Source organism: Rhipicephalus sanguineus, chromosome 11 (genome assembly GCF_013339695.2).
Source record: "Rhipicephalus sanguineus isolate Rsan-2018 chromosome 11, BIME_Rsan_1.4, whole genome shotgun sequence".
NCBI classification, from domain to species: Eukaryota; Metazoa; Arthropoda; class Arachnida; order Ixodida; family Ixodidae; genus Rhipicephalus; species Rhipicephalus sanguineus.
The window spans coordinates 135,403,857-135,430,195 of record NC_051186.1 but is presented as its reverse complement, the minus strand read 5'-3'; the positions used below and the strand labels follow the sequence as shown (position 1 = coordinate 135,430,195).

The following is a 26,339-nucleotide window of genomic DNA, read 5'->3' as shown; positions in this document are numbered from 1 at the left end:
TATGTAGGATGCCGTGTCAAAGGAAGGACGCTTCCCAACATAAAACATAACGATTGTTTATTAGCGTAGTAGCTGCAGCAGCGGGGCGAGCATACCGACGCTGCGCTCGAACGGTTAGCGAAGGAATGATAACTTCCGAGCTTGGCAGCTTGGGTTTATAGCCACCGTCGGTGACATAAGCTGCGGTGACGCTGTCCCTTATCGGAGGCGTGGTGCAGCATGCAGCCATGTCACGCCGGGCTAGCTTGTGACGAGGCGGAGGCTGCGCCGGTTTGCGCGCAGTGTGTCGTCACATCCCCCCTTGGAATGCAGAGCCCTCAGGGTCTGTAGAAATCTGGGAGGCGTACCAGATGTCCAGAGCGTGTTGTGACATGAACGGGCTGCGAGATCGGCGGCTGTGGATAGATGCCTGTGGATGGAGTGGCGCCGCCCGGTTCGTTCGCAGCGATGTATGTGGGCTTGAGCCGGACAATCGAGACGCGGACATCGTTCCCGTTCAGGCGCAGAGTGAAGTTTTTGTTGTCGCGATGGAAGACCAGGTAGGGTCCACTGTAGGATGACTGAAAAGGCCTGCGGACGGTGTCGTCGCGGAGGAAAGCATGTTTGCACGATGCTAGCTCCTTGAACACGAAAGGTGTATGCTTGCAGTGGTGGGCTGCAGGTGACGGGCGTAAGGCGGCGATGGTGCGTCGGAGCCGGGCGATGAAATCGGTGGGATCAGATGTTGTAGTGCTGGATGGCAGCAAGAAATTCACCTGGGAGATGGAGTGGTTCCCCGTAGACGAGTTCTGCTGGTGTAGCGTGGATGTCCGCCTTGAAGGTGGCGCGAAGACCGAGGATGATGGCTGGGATGGCTTCAAGCCAGGTTGAGTCCGGGTGGCACATAATGGCTGCTTTGAACTGTTGGTCGAAACACTCGATCATTTCGTTGGCGCAGGGGTGGTAACTGGTCGTCCTCAAGCATTCGAAACCGATGGTCAGCCCAAGGAGCCTGAAAAGGTGTGACTCGAACTGTCGTCCTTGGTCGGTGGTTACGTGGCAGGGGGCGCCCAAACGAGCAATCCAGCCGGTGAAGAAAGCCGAGGCAACGTCTTCCGCGGTGATTCCCTCAAGGGGCCATGCCTTGGGCCATCGAGTGTACTGGTCGATGGCAGTGAGGCAGTAGCGATAGGGTCCAGCCGGAGGAGAGGGTCCTATGATGTCAAGGTGGACGTGCTCAAACTGACCAGAGGGCTGAGGGAATGTTCCGAGTGGTGACGTGACGTGCGTGGTGAATTTAGCGTGTTGGCATTGAATGCAGGGGTGCACCCAGGTGCGACAATCCCGCTGCATGGAGGGCCAGACATAGCGGTCAGCCACGAGGCGTGTAGAGGCGCATACGCCGGGATGGCTGAGGTTGTGGAGTTGGTTGAAAAGACCACGGCGATGGAACCGGGGCACATAGGGCCTGCTTCATCCTGTCAACATGTGGCAACAGATTGTGGTTGTCGACCCTGGAATGGGGACTTGTTGCAGCAGTAGTGAGGACCTGCCCTTGAGAAGTTCCTGCAGTTCAGCGTCTGTAGTCTGAGCCTTGGCGAGGATGTCCGCTGTTATCTGCACAGAGCTGATGGCTGCTACACGTGAAAGCACGTCGGCGACCACGTTGTCTTTCTCGCTGACATGTTGGATGTCGGTGGTGAACTGTGCAATGAATGAGAGTTGGTTCTGCTGTACAGGCGGGAGTTTGTTGCGACGTTGAGAGAAGACGTTGAGAGAAGGCGTAGGTAAGAGGCTTGTGGTTGGTATAGATGGTGCAGTTATGTGTTTCGAGAATATGGCGAAAGTATTGCACTGCTTCGTATATCGCCAGAAGTTCTCTGTAGTAGGCTGGCAAACTGGTCGGGGCGGTGGTCATGGTTTCGTCAGTGGAACTGGCGGTTGAAGGGATCATTTTCCGAGCTGCGAGTTTCTTGGAGAAGAATGCCAAGGGATGCCAGGTGTTGTCCACATGTTGCATGAGGGCGGCGCCGATGGCGAAGCTAGATGCGTCTGTGAAGAGTCCCAAGGGAACGTCTGGCATGGGATGGGTGAGAAGTGTGGCGGTGCAGAGGGCAGCTTTGCATTCTTCAAAAGTTTTTGCTAACGTCGGTATCCACGTGACGGGTTCGTTTCCTAGTATGCCAGCCAAAGCATCGTGGAGGGGAGCCTGGTAGTCGGCTGCGCGTGGCAAGAAAGGCTTGTAAAAGTTCAGCATGCCGGGGAAACGACGAAGGTCTTTAGCGGTGGTGGGTTGAGGGTAATTTTGCAGGTCAGAGATGCGTTGGGGCAAGGGCCGAGTTCCCTCAGATGAAACTTCGTGGCTGAGGAAGCAGACGAAGGAAGCGCACGCTTTTTTGGATATTGACGAGTAGACCATGGTCATCGAGGCGTTGGAACAGCAGACAAAGGTGCCTGTGGTGCTCTTTGGCGTCGTGGGAAAATACCAGTATGTCATTAAGGTAAACGAAGCAGAAGTTGAGGCCGCAGACGACTTCGTCGATGAAGCGCTCAAAGGTTGGTCCAGTGCTCCTCAGGCCGAAGCTCATGAAGGGAAACTCGAACAAGCCAAAGGGAGTGATAATTGCCGTTTTCGGGACGTCATCCGGATTGACGGGTACCTGTGTGTAGGCCTTCACCAAGTCTAGCACGGAGAACACGTGGCAGCCATGAATGCGATGGGCGAAGTCCTGTATGTGGTGGACGGGGCACCTGTCCGGGATGGTGCACGCGTTGAGGGCACGGTAGTCCCCACAGGGCCGCCAGCCTCCGGTCTTCTTCGGAACAAGGTGGAGTGGCGAGGCCCATAGATTTTCAGAGCGGCGGGCGATTCCTTCGCGAAGCGTGGCCTCAAACTCTGCTTTGGCTATGCGCATGCGGTCCGGGGAGAGGTGATGGGTGCGGCAGAAAACCGGGGGCCTGAAGTGGTCCAGATGTAGTGCACGATGGAGTGCTGCACTATGCGTGGCAGTCCACTGGGGCGCGTCAATCCGGGAAATTCGGCGAGGATGGAGTGGTACGGCGAATGACTGTCAACACTGAGTACCTTGATGCTCCGCTGTTGGGCGGTCGTTCGCTGGCCTGGTGTGGCAGTCGTTGCGGCAGTCCAGAAGGAGGTTGTAGTGGGCCAGAAAGTATGAGAGAAAGTATTGGCTCAGCGACGTTGGCGATGACAAAGTTCAAGTGAAGGTCACGTCGTTAAGTTTCTGAGCTGGATGTGCAGGCGGAGCGAGCCGTACGTCTTGACTGTAGAGCGGTTTGCCGCACTGAGCTCGAAAGACGTAGGCAGACGAGGACCTTGAAGATGGGATCGCGGGTAGCAGCAAATGTCGGAACCGCTGTCGACAAGGAACCGCTGCTTCGTGATTTGGTTGGTGACGAAGATGCAACGGCCTCCGGGTTGGCAGCTTGCAGCCGTCTCTACGAGCTGCTGTTGGTGTTTTCCGCATGCCCCACGGAACAGGGTGGTCGACATTGCCGGGCTCTGTCCCCGAAGTGCCGGTGGTAGTAGCACAGGCCGTTGTTATCAGGTTGCTGCGACGAAGTGGTGTTATGGTTGTGGTTCTGCGAGTGGCGGCACTGTTGTATCGGAAGACGTTCACCCAGGCGTTGTTAAACGGAGGTGAACTGTCGATTGATGTCGTCGATACGGCGTGCAAACTCTGTGTTGTTCAGCGGTGCGCCGACGGCCTGGATGGTGGGCGACAACTGCGGCAAGGAGGCCTCGATGACGCGATCAGCAATCTCTGCAAGTTCGTCGAGAGGTAGCCTAACCTGAGCCTGCAGAATTGCCTGGACGTGCGGTGGGAGTCGTTGGAGCAAAAGCGCTCGCCGGAAAGAATCCTGGACTTGCATGTTGTCCGCGAGCACACGCATGTGGCGCAGGAGCTGCGAAGGTTTGCGCTCGGCAAGCTCTGCGGACTGAAGTTGTCGTATCTTCTGTTCTTCCGAGAGCGACAGGTGGTGGATAAGTGCAGTCTTCAGGTGTTCATAGAGGTTGGCCGTTGGTGGGTTGGCAAGGATATCCCGGACCTCGTTGGCATAACGTGCGTCCACGTGGGCGACGACGTAATCGTAGCGGGTCCGGTCTTGCATGATGCGGGCCAGGGAGAACTGGGTCTCGACCTGGGTGAACCAAACCTCGGGCGAGTCCACCCAAAACGGCGGAAGCTTGACAGCGACACGCCAGGTGTCATATGAGGCAGGGTGCGGGATGCCTTCTATAAGAGCTCTGACGTCCTCAGCGGAGGCGGCAGGCACGGCCTCGGTTGTGGAGGCGTTGCGAGAATGCTGCTGTTGTGGGTCTGTAGTTCCTGCTGAAGTTGTTGCACTTGCTGGCGAAGGGCGGTGAGGGCTTCTGGGTCAGCCACGGGGTTGCGGTTTGTTCAGTTTTCGGGTCACCAGATGTGGGATGCCGTGTCGATGGAAGGACGCTTCCCAACATGAAACATAACGACTGTTTATTAGTGCAGTAGCAGCAGCGGGGCGAGCATACTGACGCTGCGCTCGAACGGTTAGCGAAGGAATGAGCTAGGCAGCCTCCGAACTTGGCAGCTTGGGTTTATAGCCACCGTCGGTGACGTAAGCCTCCGGTGACGCTGCGGTGGCACTATCCCCTATCGGAGACGTGGTGCAGCATGCAGCCGTGTCACGCCGGGCTAGCTAGTGACGAGGCGGAGGCTGCGCCGGTTTGTGCGCAGTGTGTCGCCACATGTACATAAAAATAAAGACAGCAAGAGCAAACAGAAACAATGACAGCGGTGACAAAAAGATTCTTCATTACATTTGGCATTTCCTAACTAGATATTGTTACGAGTATATTTATGGTACATTTACAATACGTATGAGGCTTAGCGTCAATGCGCTATGACCAGAGCAACCCCATTGACCGAGACAACTCAACTTCTTTGCCTCGCAGTGTTCCTTGGTCAACAGTGGCACAAAAAAGTGGTCCACAGTGGTCAACAGTGGCATAGTGCAGCAGAAGTACCGCCTCGCTGCGTCGGATCGGTGTACATGATGTAGGGCTTTAGTTGGGAAACGTGCACAATTTCAGCAGCTAGTGAACCAGATGAAGGCTTGTGGGGGTGCTATATCACCCCTGTAAAGGTGACTACCGTAGCTTGGGTGCGGCCGCTGTGTATGCAACGCACGTGCTTTGCGCGTAAGCGGAGACGTTCAGCCGAGGTCAGGGATGCACTGGCTGTAACTCGAGTTTAGTGCGGTGGCACCGGCATCACCGCCGCGGAGAATTTAGGTCGGCGCATAGAAACAGCAGTGAGTCTTTTGGGGTGTAGCGGCGCGCGTGGATGGATGTCGGCCACGGTGGGTCCGGGGTGGACGGTAACGCGGCTCGCTTCCCTCGGGCCCTCGTGGTGTGTCGTGCATTTGCGGCGCCGCATTTGTATTGTATTATGTTGTCTTATTGTATGTCTTATGTTATGGTGTATTGTATGTCTTATATTGTCTTGAGTGTGCGTGTTGTTTTCCCAGTATTCATTGTCATCGTATAAGTTTAGCGTGTTACGTGTTACTAATTCGGCCGGCGAGCTCGCCATATTGTAAAGAAGTGTTTAATAGATGTCCACGTGTTTGTTGCACGACCGCGTGAACTGTCTCCGTGTGTTTCGAGGGCGGCGGCGTTTATCGCATCAGACCCCACAGGCTCTAGAGTCAGTGGCGAGATCTCGTATGTAACTTCAGTGACTTGGCAAAGAACTCAGTAAGGCACAATGTAGTGCTGCAGCAGTTTTTTGCATAGGCCAATGCAACGCGAAGGCAGCCAGAGCAACACCAGAGACCCAGGGCAGAAACGAACATCCCGGCGATGGCTGTCGTACTGGCGCTTTTGAATGGCCTGGGGTGCCAGAAGACAATCACAGGAAACGCAACGTGCCATGGCTGCACAAACAATGGCATTGTGAGCATAGAACATGCTTGATAAGCGTGAAAAAAACACGAAGATGAAGCAGAGGTACAAAATGGACAAGCACTTAAGTGATTCGCCTCCACGTTTTTTTCGCGCTTCTTAAGCATGAACTGATGCCCACTAGGCCAAAAAGCTGTGTTGCATAGAACGTGGTGTGGGGTTGCTATCACCCCCTGTAAAGTCATTTGCGCCTCATGGTGCATGTGCGTCTCGCAGACTAGCCGCTGAACGAGAGGTGGCGCTGTGGTGCCACCCTGTTGGTGAGGGTAGACCGGCGTGTAGAAAACAGCAGCGAGTCTCCTTGGGGTTTGGCAGCGTGCGTGGATGGACATTTCTCGTGGAAGGACCGTGAGAAATGATACTGCGGCTCATTTCCCGCAGGCCCCTCGTAGTGAGTCGAATGTCGGCGATGCAGCATTTGCACACGTTGTACATGTTATGTTTTCTGTGTGTTGTACTGGAATTGTATAAGGTTACTTAGCGTGGCACTAGTTATATATTAGATTCGGCTGTGAGCTCACCGTGATTTAAAAGCAGAGGTTAATAAATGTACACATGTTGGTTGCATGACGGCGTGACCTGTCTCCGTGTGTTCCGAGAGCGGTGTCTTTACAGACCCCAAAGTGGTTGAGCTTGCCTAAGAAGGGAGTAGTGAGTCGAGAGGCAGAAGCAAGTAAACAGCAGATAGAAGGGAGAATAACCGGTAATATCGTAACGTGACGAATTATAGGCAAAGGTCACGAACGGTAAGGTGCACTCCCCATCCCAGTGGTCCTCAGCAGCGCCTCCTCTATTTTTCTGTGCCTGGGCGAAGGAGCGGAGCGCAATGGGAACCGACCGTCGGCGTTAGTGCGGCTTTTAGCCGTCGGGCGCCGCCACCGAAGTAGACCCGCCGACGCGTCGTCGCTCGTGGAAACGAATGCCGTGGCTGCATTCGAAGCTGCTATATGGTTGTTTTCAGCTGTATTCGCGTTGTTTAAAGTATAATGAAAACTTGTAAACGGGAATCATAAAGCACTTGTCGTTCTGGGCAACCAGTCCATTTCGAAGACATGTGTCTTTCGCGGCTATTTGATCGAGACGCTCGCGCGTCGTCTGCTAGACCGATAGCGTGCGCATGCCAGTGATGCGCGGAAAATTGTTTTGTCACCGTTACGTTTGCATGACTGAGAGTTGGTTTTTGACTGTCTGACAGTCGATTTTCGAAAGCAGCGTTTGCTAAGAGCTAATACTGAAAGCTTGGGCGCTTAAAGTTCCGCGATGCGTGCTACCGTCTACTGGTGTAGCACACTATACGCAAACCTGGAGTTCATGCGCTAAATAGCATGAAATGTCACTAGATTGCTTCCAGGGATATACGTGATCGCCCGTTCCCTTCGTAAAGCTTTGGAGAATTACATTTGTTGCCACCGAGAGAAAGGAACAGCTGGTGCCAGAAAAAGAAGAACTATGCCAAGTGATTCCACGATTACAGAGCTTCAACCAGTTAAATCATGGTGGTACAAAAAACAAATAAAAACAGCGACATATGCCACGCGCTTGCTGCAACACTGACCGATGTGTGTGAACAGACGCTGTCGTTCAGGTATAAAGTCGTATTGCCGAATCTAAACTTGAGCGAATGTGAAAGGCGTGAAAAATGGCGCGGCCTGTTGTCAGTTGCTTGAGCAAGTCGTTTGTATTTGTCGGCGGATTGTTGTAGCCTCTGTATCTGGCTCCTCAGGTATCTTTCTTTTTTCTTCCATTTGCCCTTTTCGGTAGTGAGCAAAGTATAGAGGCCGAATGGCTGTCGACCTGGACGCTTTTGTCACATAGGGCAGCCTGCTCAGCCTTGTGCACTCATCTATTGTGACAATGTACATAATGACTGTTGGTTGTTTCGCCGGTAGCGCATGTGGTGTCCATGGGCTCCGATTCTTCAGCTTCTGGACCTAATGTCAGCGCTGCATGCACATGGCGGCGATCACGAGGCAGCGTTGCTACTGGTACTACATCCATTGGTTGACTGTTCGGACGCAACACGGTCACGTTTAGGGATACTTGGCATGCTTGGTTCAGTTGTTACCTTGGGCTGCAAACGTGAAGGGTAGTCTGCAAAGAGTGACGCTACTGCATCCTTCTTAAGCCGCCGCTTCTTATATTCTATGAAATCTTCGCGTCGTAAACGACGGCTGCATATTCTAGTGTAGCTTGAAGATGTAATAGGAGAGCAATTATCCCGCCTAATTACTGTAAGCCACCTCTACCGAACACCAGCGGCAGCTGGAATTTCATGGAACGGCAGCCGAACAATGTATTAAGGCGAAAGCCTTAGATGCCTCATCAAACGCGAAAATTGACCGTCGGCGCGCCGTCAGCACGAGTGATTCAAAAAGTAATTACGTGATGACGTCATCATATAACGTCACAGATCATACAATTTTGTGACATCATCGTGACGTCACATCACGTGACGTCGTCATATTACATCTTCGCTTGGTCAAAATGGGCCGATGGCGAAGGCAGTGCATGCCTCCGCTGATGTGCAGAAAGCTTGCACTGCCTCCGATCCTTGAGGCTGTAAGAAAACCACGTTAGTCGCAGAAATATCTCGGAGGGAGGCAGGGAATGTTCAATACATTGACTGGAAGAAACAGAAGAAGATGGCTTTCGCCTTTCAGTCGTCTTAGATGAATGCATAAGGGACCCTGTGAGATTTCTTTTCTTTATCAGGAAAGGGAAATCAAGAAAAGACAATCGTGATTTATTTCAGTTCCATTTGCAGAGTGGAACACAACAGTATGACATACTAAGGCATTGGGGCGGATGCAATAGCCTGAAATAGAAAATAAAACGCGAATGCTATCAAACTCGAGTGCAAGTATCGAACCGGCAGCACAGACTGACAGACTGCCTGAGGAATACATACAGCGGGGATGGAAAGACACGCGAACATGCGGCACATGCATTCTTTGCTGTTTCGCATTTATTTTCAAGTGGTTATAGCCTGGATGATTGATGAAAAGACAACGTCATCTACGACACAATAAAATACCATCTAGCATCTTTTTATTGCCACCACGGCTAGAGCGTGATGAAAACAGCGCGCAGCTATGTTCGCGTTTCTTTCCACCCCTCTGTACCTGTGAAAGCTTGCAAGAAGCATAAATGCAATTTAACTCGGATGCATACACGAATTCGTGAACTTCGTGATACGCGCAGCCGTTCAGCGCCAGCTTCCCGTAGTCTACTTGCACAGCGCCACCACGCAGCAGCGGCGAGCAGACGCGGAGCGCGCGCTCGACGGCCCGAGGAGAGCGTTCGCCCAGGCACTGAAAAATAGAGGAGGCGCTGTCCTCAGACACGTACGTACTGCACTTACACAACCGTTAGTTGGTTTGAATGTAGGTCTAACCCCCTATATTCGCAAGGTGAAAAAAAGAAAAGTGCGAATGCATTTCATAAAGAAAATTTAGTTACGATGTTGTGAACAGCTGAGTTTCTTCACTAACTAATGCGGCCACCAGCGATAAACTCAAATGTTCCCAGACATACTGGCGCGGTTTGCGCAAGGCAGCAGCTACCTGTGCAATGGACCGATAACAGAAAACATAGAAAGAAGCGTGTGTGGCAGCACCTCCACAAAAAAAACCACCACCCACCACCTCCAACAAAAAAAAAATGCCACACACGCTCCTTTTTGTGACTTTGTTCAGGCAATGATAGTCGATGCAGAAACGTAGGGTTCCATCCTTCTTCCTCACTAACACCATAGGTGACGCCCACGGACTCTGGACGGCTGGATGATGCCATTGCATAGCATTTCATCGACCTGTTTTTTCACGGCTTCGTGTTCTCGCGTTGAAACTCGGTACAGGCTCTGACGGATTGGTTGGGCACTTTTTTTCTGTTATGATGCAGTGTTTCGTGACTGGGGTCTGTTGACTTCTTGACGACAACAAGAAGCAGTCCTTGAATTGCAGGAGCAGGGCTTTGAGCTGGTCTTGGTTGTGCTTCGGGAGGCTTGGGTTGACGTCGAAATTTGGTTGGGGACCTTGATCCGTCGAAGCAAGTATGGTAGCATCGAAGAGGGCGAAAGCATTGCTGGCTGTCCACGAATTCGTCGATGTAGGCGACCGTCATACCAATGTTGCAGTGCCTATATTCGTGGCTGAAGTTTGTCAGCACTACCTTTGCTTTGCCATCACGCAGCTCGGCTATGCCTCTTCCGAAGCAAATCTGACAGTTCAAAAGCAGGTGCTGATCGCCCACGATGGCACCTTCAAGGTCAGCGGGTTCTTCGGTGCCGACGGAAATGATGACGCTGGACAGAGGCGGAACGGTGACGTGCTCATCTATCAGATTCAATGCGTGGTTCCCTGGCGTCATGTGTGGCGGCAGCGCTTTTTCTGAGGTTAGTGTTATTGACTCAGACCTCAGATCGATGACGGCGTCGTGGTGGCTTAGAAAGTCCATCCCAAGTATCACATCCCTGGAGCAATGCCGTAAGATTACAAAGCTCGCAGGATAAGTCCGGTTATTGATAGTGACTCTTGCAGTGCAGACTCCAGCCGGCGTTATTAGGTGGCCTCCAGCGGCCCGGATTTCGGGGCCTTGCCAAGCAGTCCTAACTTTCTTCAACTTTGTGGTGAACGTTCCACTGATGACCAAATACTCGGCTCCAGTGTCGACGAGAGCGGTGACGTTGTGGCCGTCGATAAGAATGTCGAGGTCGCTAGTCCGTCGCCTTGCATTCCGGTTAGGTCATGACATCGGATCATGGCTAGGTCTGTTTGCTCTGCTGCTTCCACATTGCGCCGTCAAGTCTTCTTCGGGCCGCGAAGTTTCAACGTCAGGGCTCCATTTGGATTGCAGCGTGTTCATTAGATTTTGTCGCGCCGTCGTCGTCAGCCGCGGAGGATCTTCAATGTTTCGTCAAACAGCAACCGCACCTCCATCGGTTACTGCCCTTAGTTTTCCGGATAGGGGCTAGGCGACTGGTCCCAGGTTCGGCCAGTGTACTGGCGGCCCTGCGGTCAGCCATAGCAGCCTGGCGATGGCGAACGGGAAGGTTGTCGGGGTGTCTACTGTGCTCCTGCAAAGTAGTCGGCGATGTCGCATGGTCATTCACCCCGCTGTGGACATGGCGCATCAATGGCAAACCCACGCAGTCCCATCTGTCAGTGCTGGCAGCGGCGGTAGGTGTGGCCAGCATCTCCGCAGTGGATAGCAGAGTGGGCAGTGGTCGGGGGCGCGCCAAACGTCAGTCTTCCTTGGCGTGTATTGCTGGCCGGCTGGCGTGCGGTATGATGTCAGTGGTGGTGGTGGTGCCTGGCGGCGGAAGTGCTGCGGCAGCGCGGCGTCTTGACGTGGGCGCGAAAGGGGTGCGTTGCGTCAGGCTGCAGCAGCATAGCTCATTGCTTGCAGCTGCGGCTTCGCTGACTCGGAGATACCCAGCGACCGCTGGATTTCCTCTCGGACGATGTCTGCGACCGAGGCAACTTCAGGCTGGCATGACGGGAACATTCGACAAAGTTCTTCACGCACTATGGGCCTTATGGTCTCGCGCAGATTGTCGGAGTGCAACCGCTGCACTGTCTTGGATCAAGCAGCGGTTGTACTGGAGGGTTCGCATTTCCAGCGTCTTTTCGATAGTCGTTGCTTCTAAGACAAATTCTTGAACTGCCGAGGAGGGGTTCTGCATCAGCCCAGCAAAGACCTCTTTCTTTACTCCTCACATGAGGAAACGGACCTTCTCCTCGGTCATGTCAGGGTCGGTGCGGCTTAACAGTCAGTCATGTCTTCCGCAAAGATTGTCACGTTTTCGTTTGGGAGCTGGACCCGTGTTTCCAGTAAAGCGGCGGCCCTTTCCTTTCGCACGACGCTTGTGAACGCTGCAAGGAAGCTGGTCTGAAAGATGTCCCACATTGTCAGGGTAGACTCCCTGTTTTCGAACCAGGTCCTGGCGCTGTCTTTCGAGGCGAAGTACACAATGCGCAACTTGTCGTCTATGTCCGAGTTGTTGAAGGCCGCAGTCCTTTCGTACGACTCGAGCCACGTTTCTGGATCCTCACATTATGATTCCCGAAAGATTGGCGGCTCCCTCGGCTGCTGCATTACGACTGCAGGCGGTGGCGCAGTGGCTGTCATCGTTGTCGCAGTCGTGGTCATGACCTTGGTCTTCCGAGTCTTGTCGGGCGGAGGCCCGTACTCCAGTGGTAGACTTTGTTCGAGCCTTATCGAACATTCAAGCCTTATCCCTGTGGCCGCGTTAGTTCGAAAATAAACTCAGCTGTTTGCATTTGCGCGCTCAAGCCTAACAGATGATCCCTACAAAAATCTCGAATGTTCCCAGACATTCTGGCGCGGTTTGTGCAAGGCAGCAGCTACACGTGCAATGGGCCAGTCACAGAAAACATAGAAAGAAAGGAGTCTTTGTGGCAATCAATGTTCACATTATCAATCAGGTGACAGAGAAGTGCATGGAATATAGCCAAGCCATGTATATAGCCTTCATAAATTGGGAGAAAGCATTGGATTCGGTCAAAATCTTGGCAGTCATGCGGGCACTGCGGAATCAAGGTGTTCACGAACCATACATAAAAATACAGTAGAAGCTCGTTATAACGAAGCGGGATATAACGAAGCAATCGTAATTCCCCTTGAAATTCCCATAGACGCCCATGTATTTAAAACCTCGTTTTAACAAAGCTAAAATTTCCTCACAATGGATATAACGAACCTTTTTTTTTTCCCCACCGAGCATTTACTGATCATTTTGGTAGCCGGCAAGTCAATGTCTTATAACGCGCAACGGTTTACGTCCCATGACGGATGCGGTAATTCAAAACTCGCGCCTCGCGCTCCCGAGGAGCCGCCTGCCAACACGCGCGAGGGTGCGCGTCTGCCTGCCTCCCCTTTCCACTGAGACTCGTGGACCCACCCGCTCTCCTGTAGCGCGCGTGGACGGCGACACGGCCACGTGGCGACTGCGAGCCTTGTTGTTGCTTGTCGTTCGCTGCGTGTGCATCAGAAGTTCAGAACAGCGTCTCTCTCGGTTCCCGCCGCTAGACAGGAGATGGACGTCAGCAATGGCAAACGAAAGCGCAAAACGATTACAATCGAGCAGAAGGTGGCTATGTTGAAAGCCGTTGAGTCCGGCGTCAAGAAGAAAAACGTTGCCTAAGATTTCGGCGTAGCGTTGAGCACGGTACCGCAAGCGTGTAATCGACCGAATTCTACTCAATATGAGCATGAAGCGCGAGACTACAATCGACCTCTACATGGCGATCGAGATGCTACAGGCTGCTTGGATGTCTGTAACAGCAAGCACGATCGCCAACTGCTTCCGGCATGCCTCATCTGGCGTCAACAGCAGCGGTGACAGCGAAGATATCGGTGCTGCCGCCAATGAGGGTGCTGCGGGTGACCAAGACCTGGCATCGTGGGACGCTCTCCTTGACGCCGGAGTTGTGCCCGACTGCAACACCTTCTGCACGTACGTCAGTGCCGATGCTGACGCGGTGACAACCAAAGAGCTGACAGAGGCTGAAATTGTGTGCGCGGTGACAGGGGTGGTGAATGACGACAGTGACGAACGTTCCGAAGTCCGCGCAAGCGCTGGATGCGGCAGACCTGCTGAGCTGCTTCTTCGGCGCTCACGATGACGGCGAGGACGAACTCGACATAGCGGCAGCAGCCGAAAAAGCCATCATCCGTCTGAGGAAGACATGGCAGAAGTCTATTAAGGACTTTTTTTCTGCTAAGTGAGCCGCCAGCTGGTGTTCCGAGTTTGGTGTGAATAAAGTAGCAGTTCTTTGCTGTTCTTTCTTTTTTTTTTCTTTTGCTAGTTTTTCTCTGTGCAACGGCCCGTTTTTCGTTTGTGTGGCGTGCTGCTGTGGGGTTTGGTGGTGAATACATCCTCTCTTGCGCGCTAATTGTCGGTAGAAATGGATATTGGCTATAACGAACTAATGGTTATAACGAAGTAATTACGACTCCCCCTTCAACTTCGTTATAACGAGGTTTTACTGTACTAGTAGAAATCTACAGCAGCTCCACAGCCACCATAGTCTTCCATAAAGAAAGCAGTAAAATTCTAATAAAAAAAAGAAACGGTGTAAGCCAGGGAGTTACGATCTCACCAATGCTATTCACCACGTGTTTACAGGTTTTCAGAGCCCTGAATTTGGAACAGTTAGGGTTAAAAGTTAATGGCGAGTGCCTTAGCAACCTGAGATTTGCTGATGACATTGCCTTGCTGAGTAACTAAGGGGACAAACTGAAAAGCATGATTACTGAATTGGACAGGGAAAGCAGAATGATGGGTGGGAAAATTAATATGCAGAAAACTAACCTAATGTTGAACAGCCTCAGCATAGAGGAGCGTTTTGCGATAGGTAGTGAGTCACTGGAAGTGGTAAAAGAATACATCTACTTAGGATAGGTAGTGAATCCTAATTATGAGGCTGGAAGTAACTAGAAGAATAAGAATGGGGTGGAGCACATTTGGCAGGCATTCTCAGATCATGAAGGGTAGTTTACCACTATCCCTCAAGCGAAAGGCATATAGCATCTTGTCACTGCTCACGAAAAGGGTTCAACTTAGATTGAAGAGGATGCAGAGAGCCATAGAAATAAAAATGATAGGTGTAATCTTAAGGGACAAGAAGAGAGCAGAGTGGATTAGGGGACAAGCCTGTGTTATGGAAATCTTGTGCGAAATCAAGAAGAAATGAGCACGGGCAGGGCATGTAGTGAGAAGGCAAGAAGAGGACTGGTCGTTAACAGTAACAGACTGGATTCCAAGAGAAGGCAAGCGTGCAAGGGGGAGACAGAAAGTTAGGTGGGCAGATGAGATTAAGAAGTCTGCAGGTGTGTGGCAGCAGCAAGCACAGGACCGGGTTGATTGAAGGAACATGGGAGAGGCCTTTGCCCTGCAGTGGGTGCATTTCAGGCTGATGATAGTGATGAGCATGATGGATGAGTGCTCTTGCTGGCCATACTGCCGATAAAAAAAAATTGTCACGTGTGTGTCGTGGCATTGGTGGCAGCAGTACATGACAAGGGACGGGCGCAGAGCACATTTCAGATTAATTACGACTTGGTGGTCTTGCAGCACGTTCACATAATGAAGGAGGTTGCGAGATGATGAGAATCGAAACTTTTGCACTGTTCTTATGCACAATAATAAAAGGATTTACGTAGCCATGCAGAAAATAAAGGTACATTAATGTAATAGACATTTGTTCTTTGCTTTCTTGATACTTTCGATAACACAGCATTCAGTTAATTTGGACTTTTTTTTTGGTCCCGTGAAATCTAAATTTACAAGGTCTCCCTGTACGCACAAAAACAGGTCTAATGTAGAATGAGCATTTGTAACCCTGAAGGTGCCAGATGGATAAAGAAGAATGAAACAAAGCATCGCCAAGTGTCTGACTGCATGCTCCAGTGCAGACACACTTCGATGTGATGTGGTGCCTAGGTCAAATGCACCCACTCTTGTGCTGGTAGCACATCCCAGCCCGAGATGAGGAGCGATGGCTGCACTTCCAGAGTCAGGGCCAGCCCCAGTTGGCGACAGTAGCGGGCCTGCAGGCCAGGACCCCCACTGTACCGAAGCTGCACCACCACCTCCACCACCTGGCACAACACAAAGGCATCGTTACACAATACTAACCTTTGACTACTGCCGTCATCTGTCTAGTAGGATGGATCAAGATTTTGTCACATAGAACACATCATTCATTATCACAAAAAATAAAGAACCTGTGCTGGTGAGATTAAACAGATGCATTCTGGTATGTATATAAATTTGAAGGGCTTTTGTAAAGCACTGCGAGTGCATTGAACACAAAGCGATCACTGGTGGTGAAAGGAGTACTGGCTACGATGTGGGCTAGTTACCATGTTTGAAGAAGAGCATTGTATGTTTGCAATATACATGTAGCTGCGCACAATTAAAAAAGTACTGTTACCTGCGTACTTGATGGAGAAGTGAGTATGCAAATAATGATTTTCTAACTGCACGCGTCCAAGGTAGGTACAAAGCAAGCAGGAGGACAAGGAAACAACTATGGCATAAATTCTAGGAACAACAGAGGAGAAATGATACTGAAATTCTGAAAAACTGTTACTCATGTTACGGTTGGACTTCAGACTGAATAAGGCAGCCTGAGGCAGTCCGAAACAAGTGCCTGCTTTCCATATGAACTTTAGTGATTTCTTTCACCTCAGAACGAGTGTCGGCTGGTGGCACATTCCTGGTTCTATTGCTCCCAAAAAGATTGTAGCAACTCTAAATGTGCTGCTTATGGTGCTTTTTGATAAGTTTAATGCATAAGCATTTTCCTGTTTTAGCACTCTGCTCTGGAATTCCTTTAGGCCTTACATGTGTTTGAAATAACTAAATAAGCAAACAAATAAATTTAAACAAAATGTAGCCTCTGAAAAAATACATATTTTTTATGTGTCAGAATCAAAGGCAACTTATCGCACAAGTTAAAATCGAATGTGTACTATATTTTCATTTAAATGTAAACATTTCGACAGAAGTCTGTCTGGCTGGGTGGAAGAATTAAGAAGTTGAAATACCTCCAGCCACAAATTCTTGGAGGAAACCCGACGTTTCGAGACCGGCTTGGTCTCTTCTTCAGGGGTGACTGTGCTGATCAGGGAGGCTTCGTCGCGGCTTGTTTTTGGCTCCGCCTTTCTCTTTCCCTCACGTTCCGGAGGCCGTGCACGTAGATCGGAGGCATTGTTCCGAGGGACCGGTTCACATTCGCAGGTGTGTTCTGGATGTGCCACGACTCGAGTAAGAGCCTCCTTCCCAGATTCCTTTCCGTTTCTATGATGGAAGCGCCCTCAAAGTCAATTTTGTGGTCGTGCTTCTCGCAATGCTCTGCAAGGGGAGGGCGCTTCCATCATAGAAACGGAAAGGAATCTGGGAAGGAGGCTCTTACTCGAGTCGTGGCACATCCAGAACACACCTGCGAATGTGAACCGGTCCCTCGGAACAATGCCTCCGATCTACGTGCACGGCCTCCGGAACGTGAGGGAAAGAGAAAGGCGGAGCCAAAAACAAGCCGCGACGAAGCCCCCCTGATCAGCACAGTCACCCCTGAAGAAGAGACCAAGCCGGTCTCGAAACGTCGGGTTTCCTCCAAGAATTTGTGGCTGGAGGTATTTCAACTTCTTATATTTTCATTGTGCATGTCCTTCTGCCTGTACAGTTGAACCCCTTTATAAGAGACGTGCACCGAGGAGCAGGGTACCAGGTTTTCATTTTGTGACCAACCCTATTTCGATGTAGGGACACTGGTGTTGCTTACACGCATTTGTCTCTGACATAAGTGTCTCTTATAAAGGGGTTCTGTAAAACATACTGGGTAAAAACGGGTACTGGGTAAACATACTGGGTTCAGTGAAACATACACATACTTTATAGACGGGCTGCCAAACAAGCTGCACATCTGCAATAATGCTGCAATAATGAGTGCTCATAATGGGACTAGTATGAAAGGCAAATTACCTTGGGTTGTACATTCTGTGAACCCTTTGGTGAGCCTCCTCCTGCACGGACAACAACGCAGCATGCGTTGCACACCACACTTTTCGCAGTTTGCCCAAGCATTGTCATTGACCAACAAGGCCAATCAAGTCTTCTTGAATCAGCATAAGTAGGGAAACTCTGCACAATACAGGCAGTACAAAACATTTATGGAACATTTATGCCACAAGCGGCACCTACGTCCAACATGCACCGACAAGCCCAAAGGAGTGCTTTACTGAATTGTGCCCGGTCATTCCCAATTTAGGACACAAGTGGAGCCTTTCTGCTTGCGAGCCACTGGTGCAGCTGGCATACGAAACAGCTGCCTGCAATTCTGTGCTTGATGCATGTAAGCTTGCTCTAACGACACAACTGTTTCACGGAGGGGAAAATAAAGGCAGGAACGTTAAGTGGATGGTGACTGCACTACGCTACACTAGAGGGATGGGAAAGAGGACAACTCCTGAAAAGTGGAAAGAAACCTTCATGAGCACTCATAATAGAGGCACTGGAGTCTCTTTATGTGCACTGAATGCGGAAGCAGTGCACAGCACACAGAGACACCAAGCAGACTGGCATGGCCACGAGAATAGAACCTGTCGGCTATTTTGATGTCCATGTCACGCGACATAAGCCACATGGCGTAATCACGTGGCCTTGTGACCTTGCAAGTGAAGCTTCTTACATAGTCACATGACCCGAACATTTGGTCAGGTGCTCAAATTGGGCAAACTGAATTTCAAGGGTGGGCCACCCAAATTTTCGGGGGTGCAAACTTTCGAACGTGTGTCAAGGAAATTTTCGGATTCAGCAAAATCACTTTTGGCGCTGGTCCACTTAAATTCTGGGGGTGGGCCAGGTCAGTTTTTAATGTAGGCCAACTTAATTTTCGAACTTGGTAAAGTCTATTGTTTGGGTGTGGGTCAGGCTGGTTTCATTGCCATTAAAATGTGAAGTCACCGCTTGGTCACCGACAACAGCTCCAGGAGGACAACGACGAGCTAAGGTTCCAGAATGACTGTGGCGTTTCTGTGGGGGCCTTCCTGGAGCTGTTGTCGGTGTATTTACGCTCGACTCTGGTTGAGTGGAAAGGTGGCGTGTACGGGCAGAAATCGGGAGTTTGTATCGGTTCCTGTGTTGCGCCTATACTGAGTGAAGTGTACCTAGGTAGGATTGATTATGACCTCGAAGTGGCCTTGGGATGTGTAGCACTTAAGACTATGCGTTACATCGATGATTTTCTTGTTTTTGTTGAAAAGAACAATTGCGTGAATGCTAGAGTCAATGAGCTGAAAATGTTCAAGGAGAAGGGGCGGGGTTCAAAATTTACTTTTGAGGTCCCAAAAGACGATTGTATTCAATTTTTGGACTCGAAAATCAAGATTGAGCAGGAGCACACGTATTGGTTGTATTCGCCTCGGTTGGTTAAGCCCATTCTCGATTTCCATTCTTGTCACTCCAAGTTAGTAAAGAACGGTATCGCCGCATCGTCCTTAGAATCTGCATTGCGCAAGTCGTGCCCGCATCAAATGTCAGTGGCTTTCGATAACCAGAACAAAAGACTTAGGTTATCAAACTTTCCTGAAAGAAACTTGGCCTGTATAAGTGAAGCATTATTGAATAAACTCAAACAGGAAGGAAAGGGCGGTGGCAACAGGGTGGCCACTGATAAAGATATGCCCATCGCCTGCATTCCGTATCTTCATGCTTTCTCCCACCGTATGAAAAAGGTGGGAAACCGGTGTGGTGTTAAGGCGGCTTTTTCTTCTAAGAACAAGCTGGGCCGAGTCTGTGCAGCAGTGGATAGGAAAGTCGAAGGCAAAGGAAAAAAGTGGAATCAATGTGAAGTTAATCATTGGGAGGCGTTAGTTGCATGCGGCAAGGGTGTTGTCTATCACATCCCCTTGTCTTGCGGAAAATGCTATATCGGGCAAACCGGGAGGTGTGTGAACAATCGTCTAATGGATCACAGGGCTTCGCTGAAGGCTCAGCCTTCGTCAAATCTGTGCTTGCATTGCAAAGTTTGCAAATGTCACCCGTTGTTGCAGGAAACAAAGGTGTTGTCAAGGCATAGAGATAGGACAGCGCGAGAAGTGGCTGAGGCATTCTACATCCACAAGTATGGCAGCATGTGCGTTGCAAGGCCTTCGCTTACGTTACACAAACTAGAGATAGACTATCGAACCGCCAACCTCTAATCGTTCACGTGGTTCTTCTTGTTACTTATATTTGTGTTTCATTCAATGAACTTCCAGTTGCTAGTCTGCGCTTGTGCGTGTGTCTCACTTGTCCCTGTTTATTTTGCACAGTTTTTCGTAATAATAAAACTTCTGTAATTCAAGCCTTCTATGTGCTAAAATAACACTAATGTTGAACTTGCTTCCCACTACTAGAGCTGTGTGAATAGCAAAATTTTGGGTGCGAAGCGAATTCGAATAATAAAGATTGAGTGTGACTCAAATAGAATAATTTCGAATAATTTTCTAATATTTCTCAAACATTTTTCGAATAATTCGAAGTGAAATTACAGAAAAAGTTGCAGAGAATCCCTAAGTATGTTCTTGTGAGATCGCAACATGAAAGTGTTTCTTTTCACTAGGTTGATGAAGCGCTGGTGGGGTCATATTTCATAGTTGTCTTTCTTATCAAGAGTGAGGCAATGTAGAGGCCGAATTGTATTTATGTACATGATTTGGTGCAACCAAAGTGTTGCCGACAACACTTTACACGTGATAGGCAGAGATTCCATTTCCTCAGCCTCTCCTTCTCTTACAACTTCTGTGGAAGGCCAACTGATGCGGCAGACAAGGGTGTGCTCCCTTCAAGTCCGGAGTTCCAAATCTGCCTCGTAGACGTCGATATATAAGAACATCTGAAATTTTGGATGTTAAAAAGCTTCGACGTCCGATTTTTCAAACTTCCTGCTCAAATTTCAGGTCCAAAACAGCATTAATTGAGCCCCCAACTCTGCCACATCTTTCATTTCCATATTGGAACCAGCTCTTTCTTGAGTTAATACATGTGCGACCGTAGCGGAGCTTGAAAGGCAGCTTTGCCGCAATACGAGGGTGTGATGAGGTGAAGCATATTGAAAATCTAGGGACCACTTCCAAACGGACGTTGACCGTCTCTTGGCTAAGTTCGACCGTAACGGACCTTGAAAGGCAGCCTTGCCGCAATACGGGGGTGTGAGGAGGTGAAGCATATTGAAAATCTAGGGACCACTTCCAATCAGACGTTGACTGTCTCTTGGCCAAGTTCGACCGTAACGGAGCTTGAAAGGCAGCTTTGCCGCAATACGGGATTGTGATGAGGTGAAGCATATTAAAAATCTAGGGACCACTTCCAACCGGACTTTGTCTCTTGGCTAAGTTCGACCGTAACGGAGCTTGAAAGGCAGCTTTGCCGCAATACGAGAGTGTAATGAGGTGAAGCATATTGAAAATCTGAAGGGGTCACTTTCAACCGGACGTTGACTGCATTTGTCTTTGGGAAGTTCGAATAGTTCGAATAGTAAAATTTCAGTGCGAATCGAATCGAATAGCAAACACTATTCGAAAAATATTCGAAATTTCGAATATTCGCACACCTCTACCCACTACAAGAATCAAGGATCCCTTTCTGCACTGACTTGACATGAAAAAGTCACATCGAAACCATCCTTTCATCTACCAGCTGCCGCCTTAGTCTCGTCAAATGTAATGTGAGATACAGTTCAGCCCACGTAAGAAAACTAGTGCACACTACATTAATTGTGCTACGGAACAAGTACATGTTAGCTTTATGCGACACAGATTTACAGTATGTTATTCATGGCACTGAAGGCTTGCGAAATCATGCCGACAGATTTAAATTTTCAGATTCTTCACATTCAACCGGCACGACACTGTGAAAGCAATGTGCTCAACTCGTCAGCTTGCCAGTTTGTTGCAAAATTACATGTTTCAAATACTTTCGCAAGCTTTATCATTACCCTTTCGTTCCAAGACAACTTTTTTTATCATGATCTGTCACGATTTTTCATCGTAATCATTCCTTCAGACTAAAGTGTACATTTTGATGCATATCCCGATATGCTCATTTTTTCATACCAAGTAGTACAGCCAAGCGAAACAACCTACCATCTGATATTGCAACAGAACATGGCTTTGATGAAGCTCAGAAACTTGTTCCAATATGTTTCATGCCCTGGCTGCTAATTTCTCATACAGTGAAAGCTCGTTAATTCACACCTCATTAATTCGAAATTTTGGATAATTCGAAATGGTCGCCGCAGTCCGGTCCGCAGTGCATAGGAGACCATGTGCAAAACGATTCGTTAATTCGAACAGAAATTGCCGCCTCTACGGATAATTCGAAGCGCGCGCCGCCGAGCGTCATCATCGTCAAACACTAGTGGAAGCTTTTACGGCCGAACGATAGGTGGCACGACCGGTTTTTTTGAGCTTCAAGTGGCCTCCGAGCAAAGGGCGAGCAAAGTATGGCCTCCGAAATCCAGGGAGCAATTTTTTTTTTTCCGTAGCCCTCCCGCTATCTCAGCGCCTGGCGCCACTTGTATACGCGGGACCCGCGGGACGCTGAGGAGTCGGCGGAGTAGTCCTAGCAGTCCTAGGCCGCACCCGGCAGCGTCACTTTGTTCCTCGAGCACGTTGTTCGTTCACGCCGTCAAGCCGTCTTATTCCGCATCGAAGTTGCAAGATGCCGCGGGGAAACTACTGCGCGAAGACTGTCAAGGAGAAGGTGGAGATTTTGCGAGAGGTTGACCAAGGGAACTCGAGCAAATACGAAATTGCGAGGAAGCACGGCATACCTCCGAGCACGTTGTCAACCTACATACGCAACAGGACGGCCATTGAAAACGCCTATGAAGCCGAGGATTTTGGCGCCAGTCGAAAAAGGCTAAGGACAGCGAAGTTCCCGGAACTGGAGTCAGCTTTGATTATCTGGGTTAAAGAAATGAGAGCCCAGAGTATCGCATTGAGCGGCCCTATCATCATGGCCAAGGCAGCCGATTTCGCCCTGCGCTTGGACATTGAAGACTTTGTCGCCTCCGAGGGATGGTTTCATCGTTCCAGGGAGCGGCACAATCTCGTATTCCGCACGTTATCCGGCGAGGCAAAGGAAGTGGACGCCGAAACATGCGCTACTTGGAGAAGCGACACCCTGCAGCAGTACTTGGAGAGCTACTCACCACAGGATGTGTTTAACGCTGACGAGACAGCGTTATTTTTCAAGTTGCAGCCAGACAAGACGATCACCTACAAGGGAGACAGCTGTGACGGCGGCAAGCGCAGCAAAGAGTGTGTCACTGTTCTGTTCGCCGCAAATATGACCGGTACGGAAAAGGTCCCCCTTTTTGTGATTGGCAAAGCACTCAAGCCACGGTGCTTCAAAAACATTCGGTCACTGCCGACGGAGTACGCCGCAAACAAGAAAGCCTGGATGACAGGTGACCTATTCAAGAAGTGGCTACTGAAATTCGACAGGCGAATGGAACTGGGCGGCAGACGCGTTCTTCTTGTCGTCGACAACTGTTCGGCGCACAAAGTCGACGTTGAGCTGAGAGCAACAAAGTTAGTGTTCCTTCCAGCAAATACGACTGCGGCCCTACAGCCAATGGACCAGGGTGTGATAAGGAACATCAAGTGCTTTTATAGGCGTCACATGCTGGAGAGAATGATTTTGTGCGCGGGCGACAGGAAGGACTTCGGCATTACGCTGCTCACTGCCATGCACATGTTGGTGCGCGCATGGGAACAGGTGACCGCGACCACAATCGCAAACTGTTTCCGCCACAGTGGATTTGCAGCTGGAAGTGCGCAGGATAGTTGTGACGTCGACGTGGACGGGGCTGAGGAGCTCATGCCAGTGGCATTGCGCGACACTCTTCGGGGCGTACGTTTTGCCGATTATGTTGAAGTTGACACCGGTGCATCGGTGTGTGGTGCCCTGACTGATGAGGACATTATCGCTCAAGTAGCCGGTGCGCAGCCTGTTGCTGAAGAGCCAGAAGGTGAGGAAGACGAAGATGACGAAGCGCCTGTGCGCCCGTCAGCTTCTGCGGTGATGGAGGCACTTAATGTGGCGCATCTCTTCTTCAGCTTTGAAGAGGGTGAAGAGGATTCCCTGCGCCGCGTCCGCGCGCTGGAACAGAGAGCCGCAGCTGTGGCATTCAGAGAAAAGAAGCAGATGGTCATCACCGACTTTTTTGGCCAATAAATATTTTTCGTGCCCCCACCCCCGAAATCCACCCATTTTTGCTCACTTTCATTATTTCGAATTTTGTTTAACTCGAAATTGCTCAGCGTTCCCGTGGAATTCGAATTAACGAGCTTTTACTGTATTTCAAATATTTACATGTCATTTTTAACTCACTGTTTAAGCAGAGTAAATTTCTGTGTTTTGCAATGTTATAACTGTGGTGTTCTTATTTATAGATTTGGCATGTTTCCAATATTCGCTTGCTATGAATAATGCAGTGTTTTGTAGTGTAAAATTTCTGTTTTACAATGTATAACTGCAGTGTTTTATTTTACAGTAACATTAACTCATGTTCTGCTTAGGTGGCACATTGCAGTACGACCTGTTTCTTCTAACATTCGAATACAGTGTGTGCAGAGTACAACTGCCCTTCTGATTATGGCAAACGCCTTAACCCCTTAACCGTTTCGGACGAGCACAGCTTGTCCTTGCCAAACTGTGCCCAAACTGTTTTATCTCCCCATGAGCGTTTTGAACCAGACACACTTGTTTCAAAGCTAGTTCGTGTGTCGCTTCACAGATGGCAGCACTTGCTCGGCAATTTCTTTTATTTTAACTGCCATTTCACATTTTTTCGCGACTTGTGTTGAGAAAATGGCACCCAGGGAAGGTGACGTGTGCATTGGTCACGCATCGTCGCGGACAAGAAGCCTTTCGTCATCGTACAGCTATTCAGGTGCCAATTATTCAGATACTGAAGCTTACTTTGATGACTCGGTGTGTTATGCTCACCAGTTTCTTGATGATGGCATTATTTCGCGGCTCGTGAAAAACGCTAATAGGCCATGGGACAATAAACTTCGTTATGCTAACTTTACTTAATATATGCTGCAATTTCTTTTTGTCAATCAAAACATGCTTTTCATTAGCAAAATATTCAATATCAAGTTGAAAAAAAATCATTTTAGACGGAAAAACTCTCAAAAAACAAAACAGTTAAGGTGTTAAATACGTAATCAAACACGAAAATTGACCATTGGCAACAGCGGTGTCAACGCGAGTGATGCAAAAAATCAACATCACACGATGACGTAGATTGCCAAATTGTGTGACGTCATCGTGACATCACACAATGATGTCATCACATGACACCGGCGCTTGGTCAAAGGTGGGCCAATCGTTGAGGCAGTGCAAGGCTTTCAGGAGGGGAGGGAGGTAGAGGATCAATACATTGACCGACAAGAAAAAGAAGAAAGACTGCTTTCGCCTTCGAGTCGTCGTAGGCAAAATGCACAAAGGACCCCATAAGTTCTTTCTCTTTTTTTCTGAGTGTGCGTTACCTAAATTTTAATATGTTGCATCCCCCACCCCTGCAAACATTAGTAGAGGGATGTTGAATGGGGTAGATCGATGCAGAATGATTCACGCAACATCATGAGGGTTTCTTAACATGCACTTGCCCCAGTGAAATGAGGTTACCTTTGTGGAACCCTCCAGGGAGAAGACATGTAAACAGAGGAAAGGAGAAGACAACACAAACACTGGCATTTGTGTGCTCTGGTGCTCTCCTCTTGCGTCCATGTTTGCACACACAATGAATCTCTGTTAGCTCAACTTTCTATCCTTCCAGAAAGGAATTGACAAATTGGCACAACTGCCTTCTGATGCTCTCGGCTGGCCTTCTTCAATGTTCCACATATTGTAGTCCCTGAGCAGCTTGCCTAATTTGTAGGGGCACAATACGAATGAATACCTGCAAGAGTCGAGGCCCTGTCCGTCGAGGCACCCACCTGAAATGAGGAACGGGGCCTGGCCGTGAACCTGCAGAGTCAGGGAAGCAGCACCACCCGCAGCCACTGGCAGCTGCGACTGCAGCTCGTCAGGGCTCCAACGAATCAGGCTGTGCTCAGACTCTGCGAGGAACCACAGTGGGCGCCAATCAGAATGTCTCACCAATGCCAGTGTAACGCAAAGGACAACGCTGCAGTGCCACACACACTTCTTCACTCATTTAGTTGAACACTGCCTGCAGCCACTATTTGGGGCAAAAAGGCATCGTAAAGGAAAAAGGCCGGCAATTTCGATACATTCACTCCTCATCAAACAATCCATTTTATTAAGTAACAAGAGGAAAAAATGAATATACTTATCTATGCATGAGACATTTCCAGAAACTGTGTCCTAAAATGCTCAAAAAGGAGGCAAATGCATCAGTGCTCATTGTCTTCATAGTTGGTGGCAGGCATCTTAAGATGACTAGAGACATAAATTATGACAGTAATAACAAAAATAAAATTAATTAACTTCTCGATTAAAGGAACAGGTGGTCAGGTCAAATGGGAGATTCGAAGCCCTTCCTGTAAAGAGCCCATTACCACTTGAAGATTTCCAAAAAGCGGCCGCTGGTCATTTTATGTGGAGCGATGAAAATGCAACCAATTTCATTGGTGAAACCGAAATTGAAGTCAAAGAATGCAACTTCCATACTCTTCCAAAATGTCCCACTTCAACCTTAAAAAAACTTTAGTTCAGCATCAGGAACCTTCTTAAAAGTACTACAACTACTACTGCTTCACTTAAGTGGGGACATGGCAATGGGAACGGTAAATTTGGTAAAAATGTTCAATTAAAAAATTTTGTTCTGCAATTTTCATACTA

At 49.4% G+C, this 26,339-nt stretch overlaps 1 protein-coding gene across 1 annotated transcript in view; it reads right to left on the bottom strand.

Annotated features, from left to right (window-relative positions):
- LOC119374617 (protein brunelleschi) overlaps positions 1 to 26,339 on the bottom strand; it is a 222,065-nt gene that overhangs the window by 50,167 nt on the left and 145,559 nt on the right. Inside the window, exons 16-18 of the mRNA XM_049420300.1 lie at positions 25,472 to 25,594; positions 17,460 to 17,500; positions 15,429 to 15,571 (exon numbers count right to left, since the gene is read on the bottom strand). Coding sequence (XP_049276257.1) covers positions 15,429 to 15,571; positions 17,460 to 17,500; positions 25,472 to 25,594 — 307 coding nt within the window. The remainder of the gene's footprint in view (positions 1 to 15,428; positions 15,572 to 17,459; positions 17,501 to 25,471; positions 25,595 to 26,339) is intronic.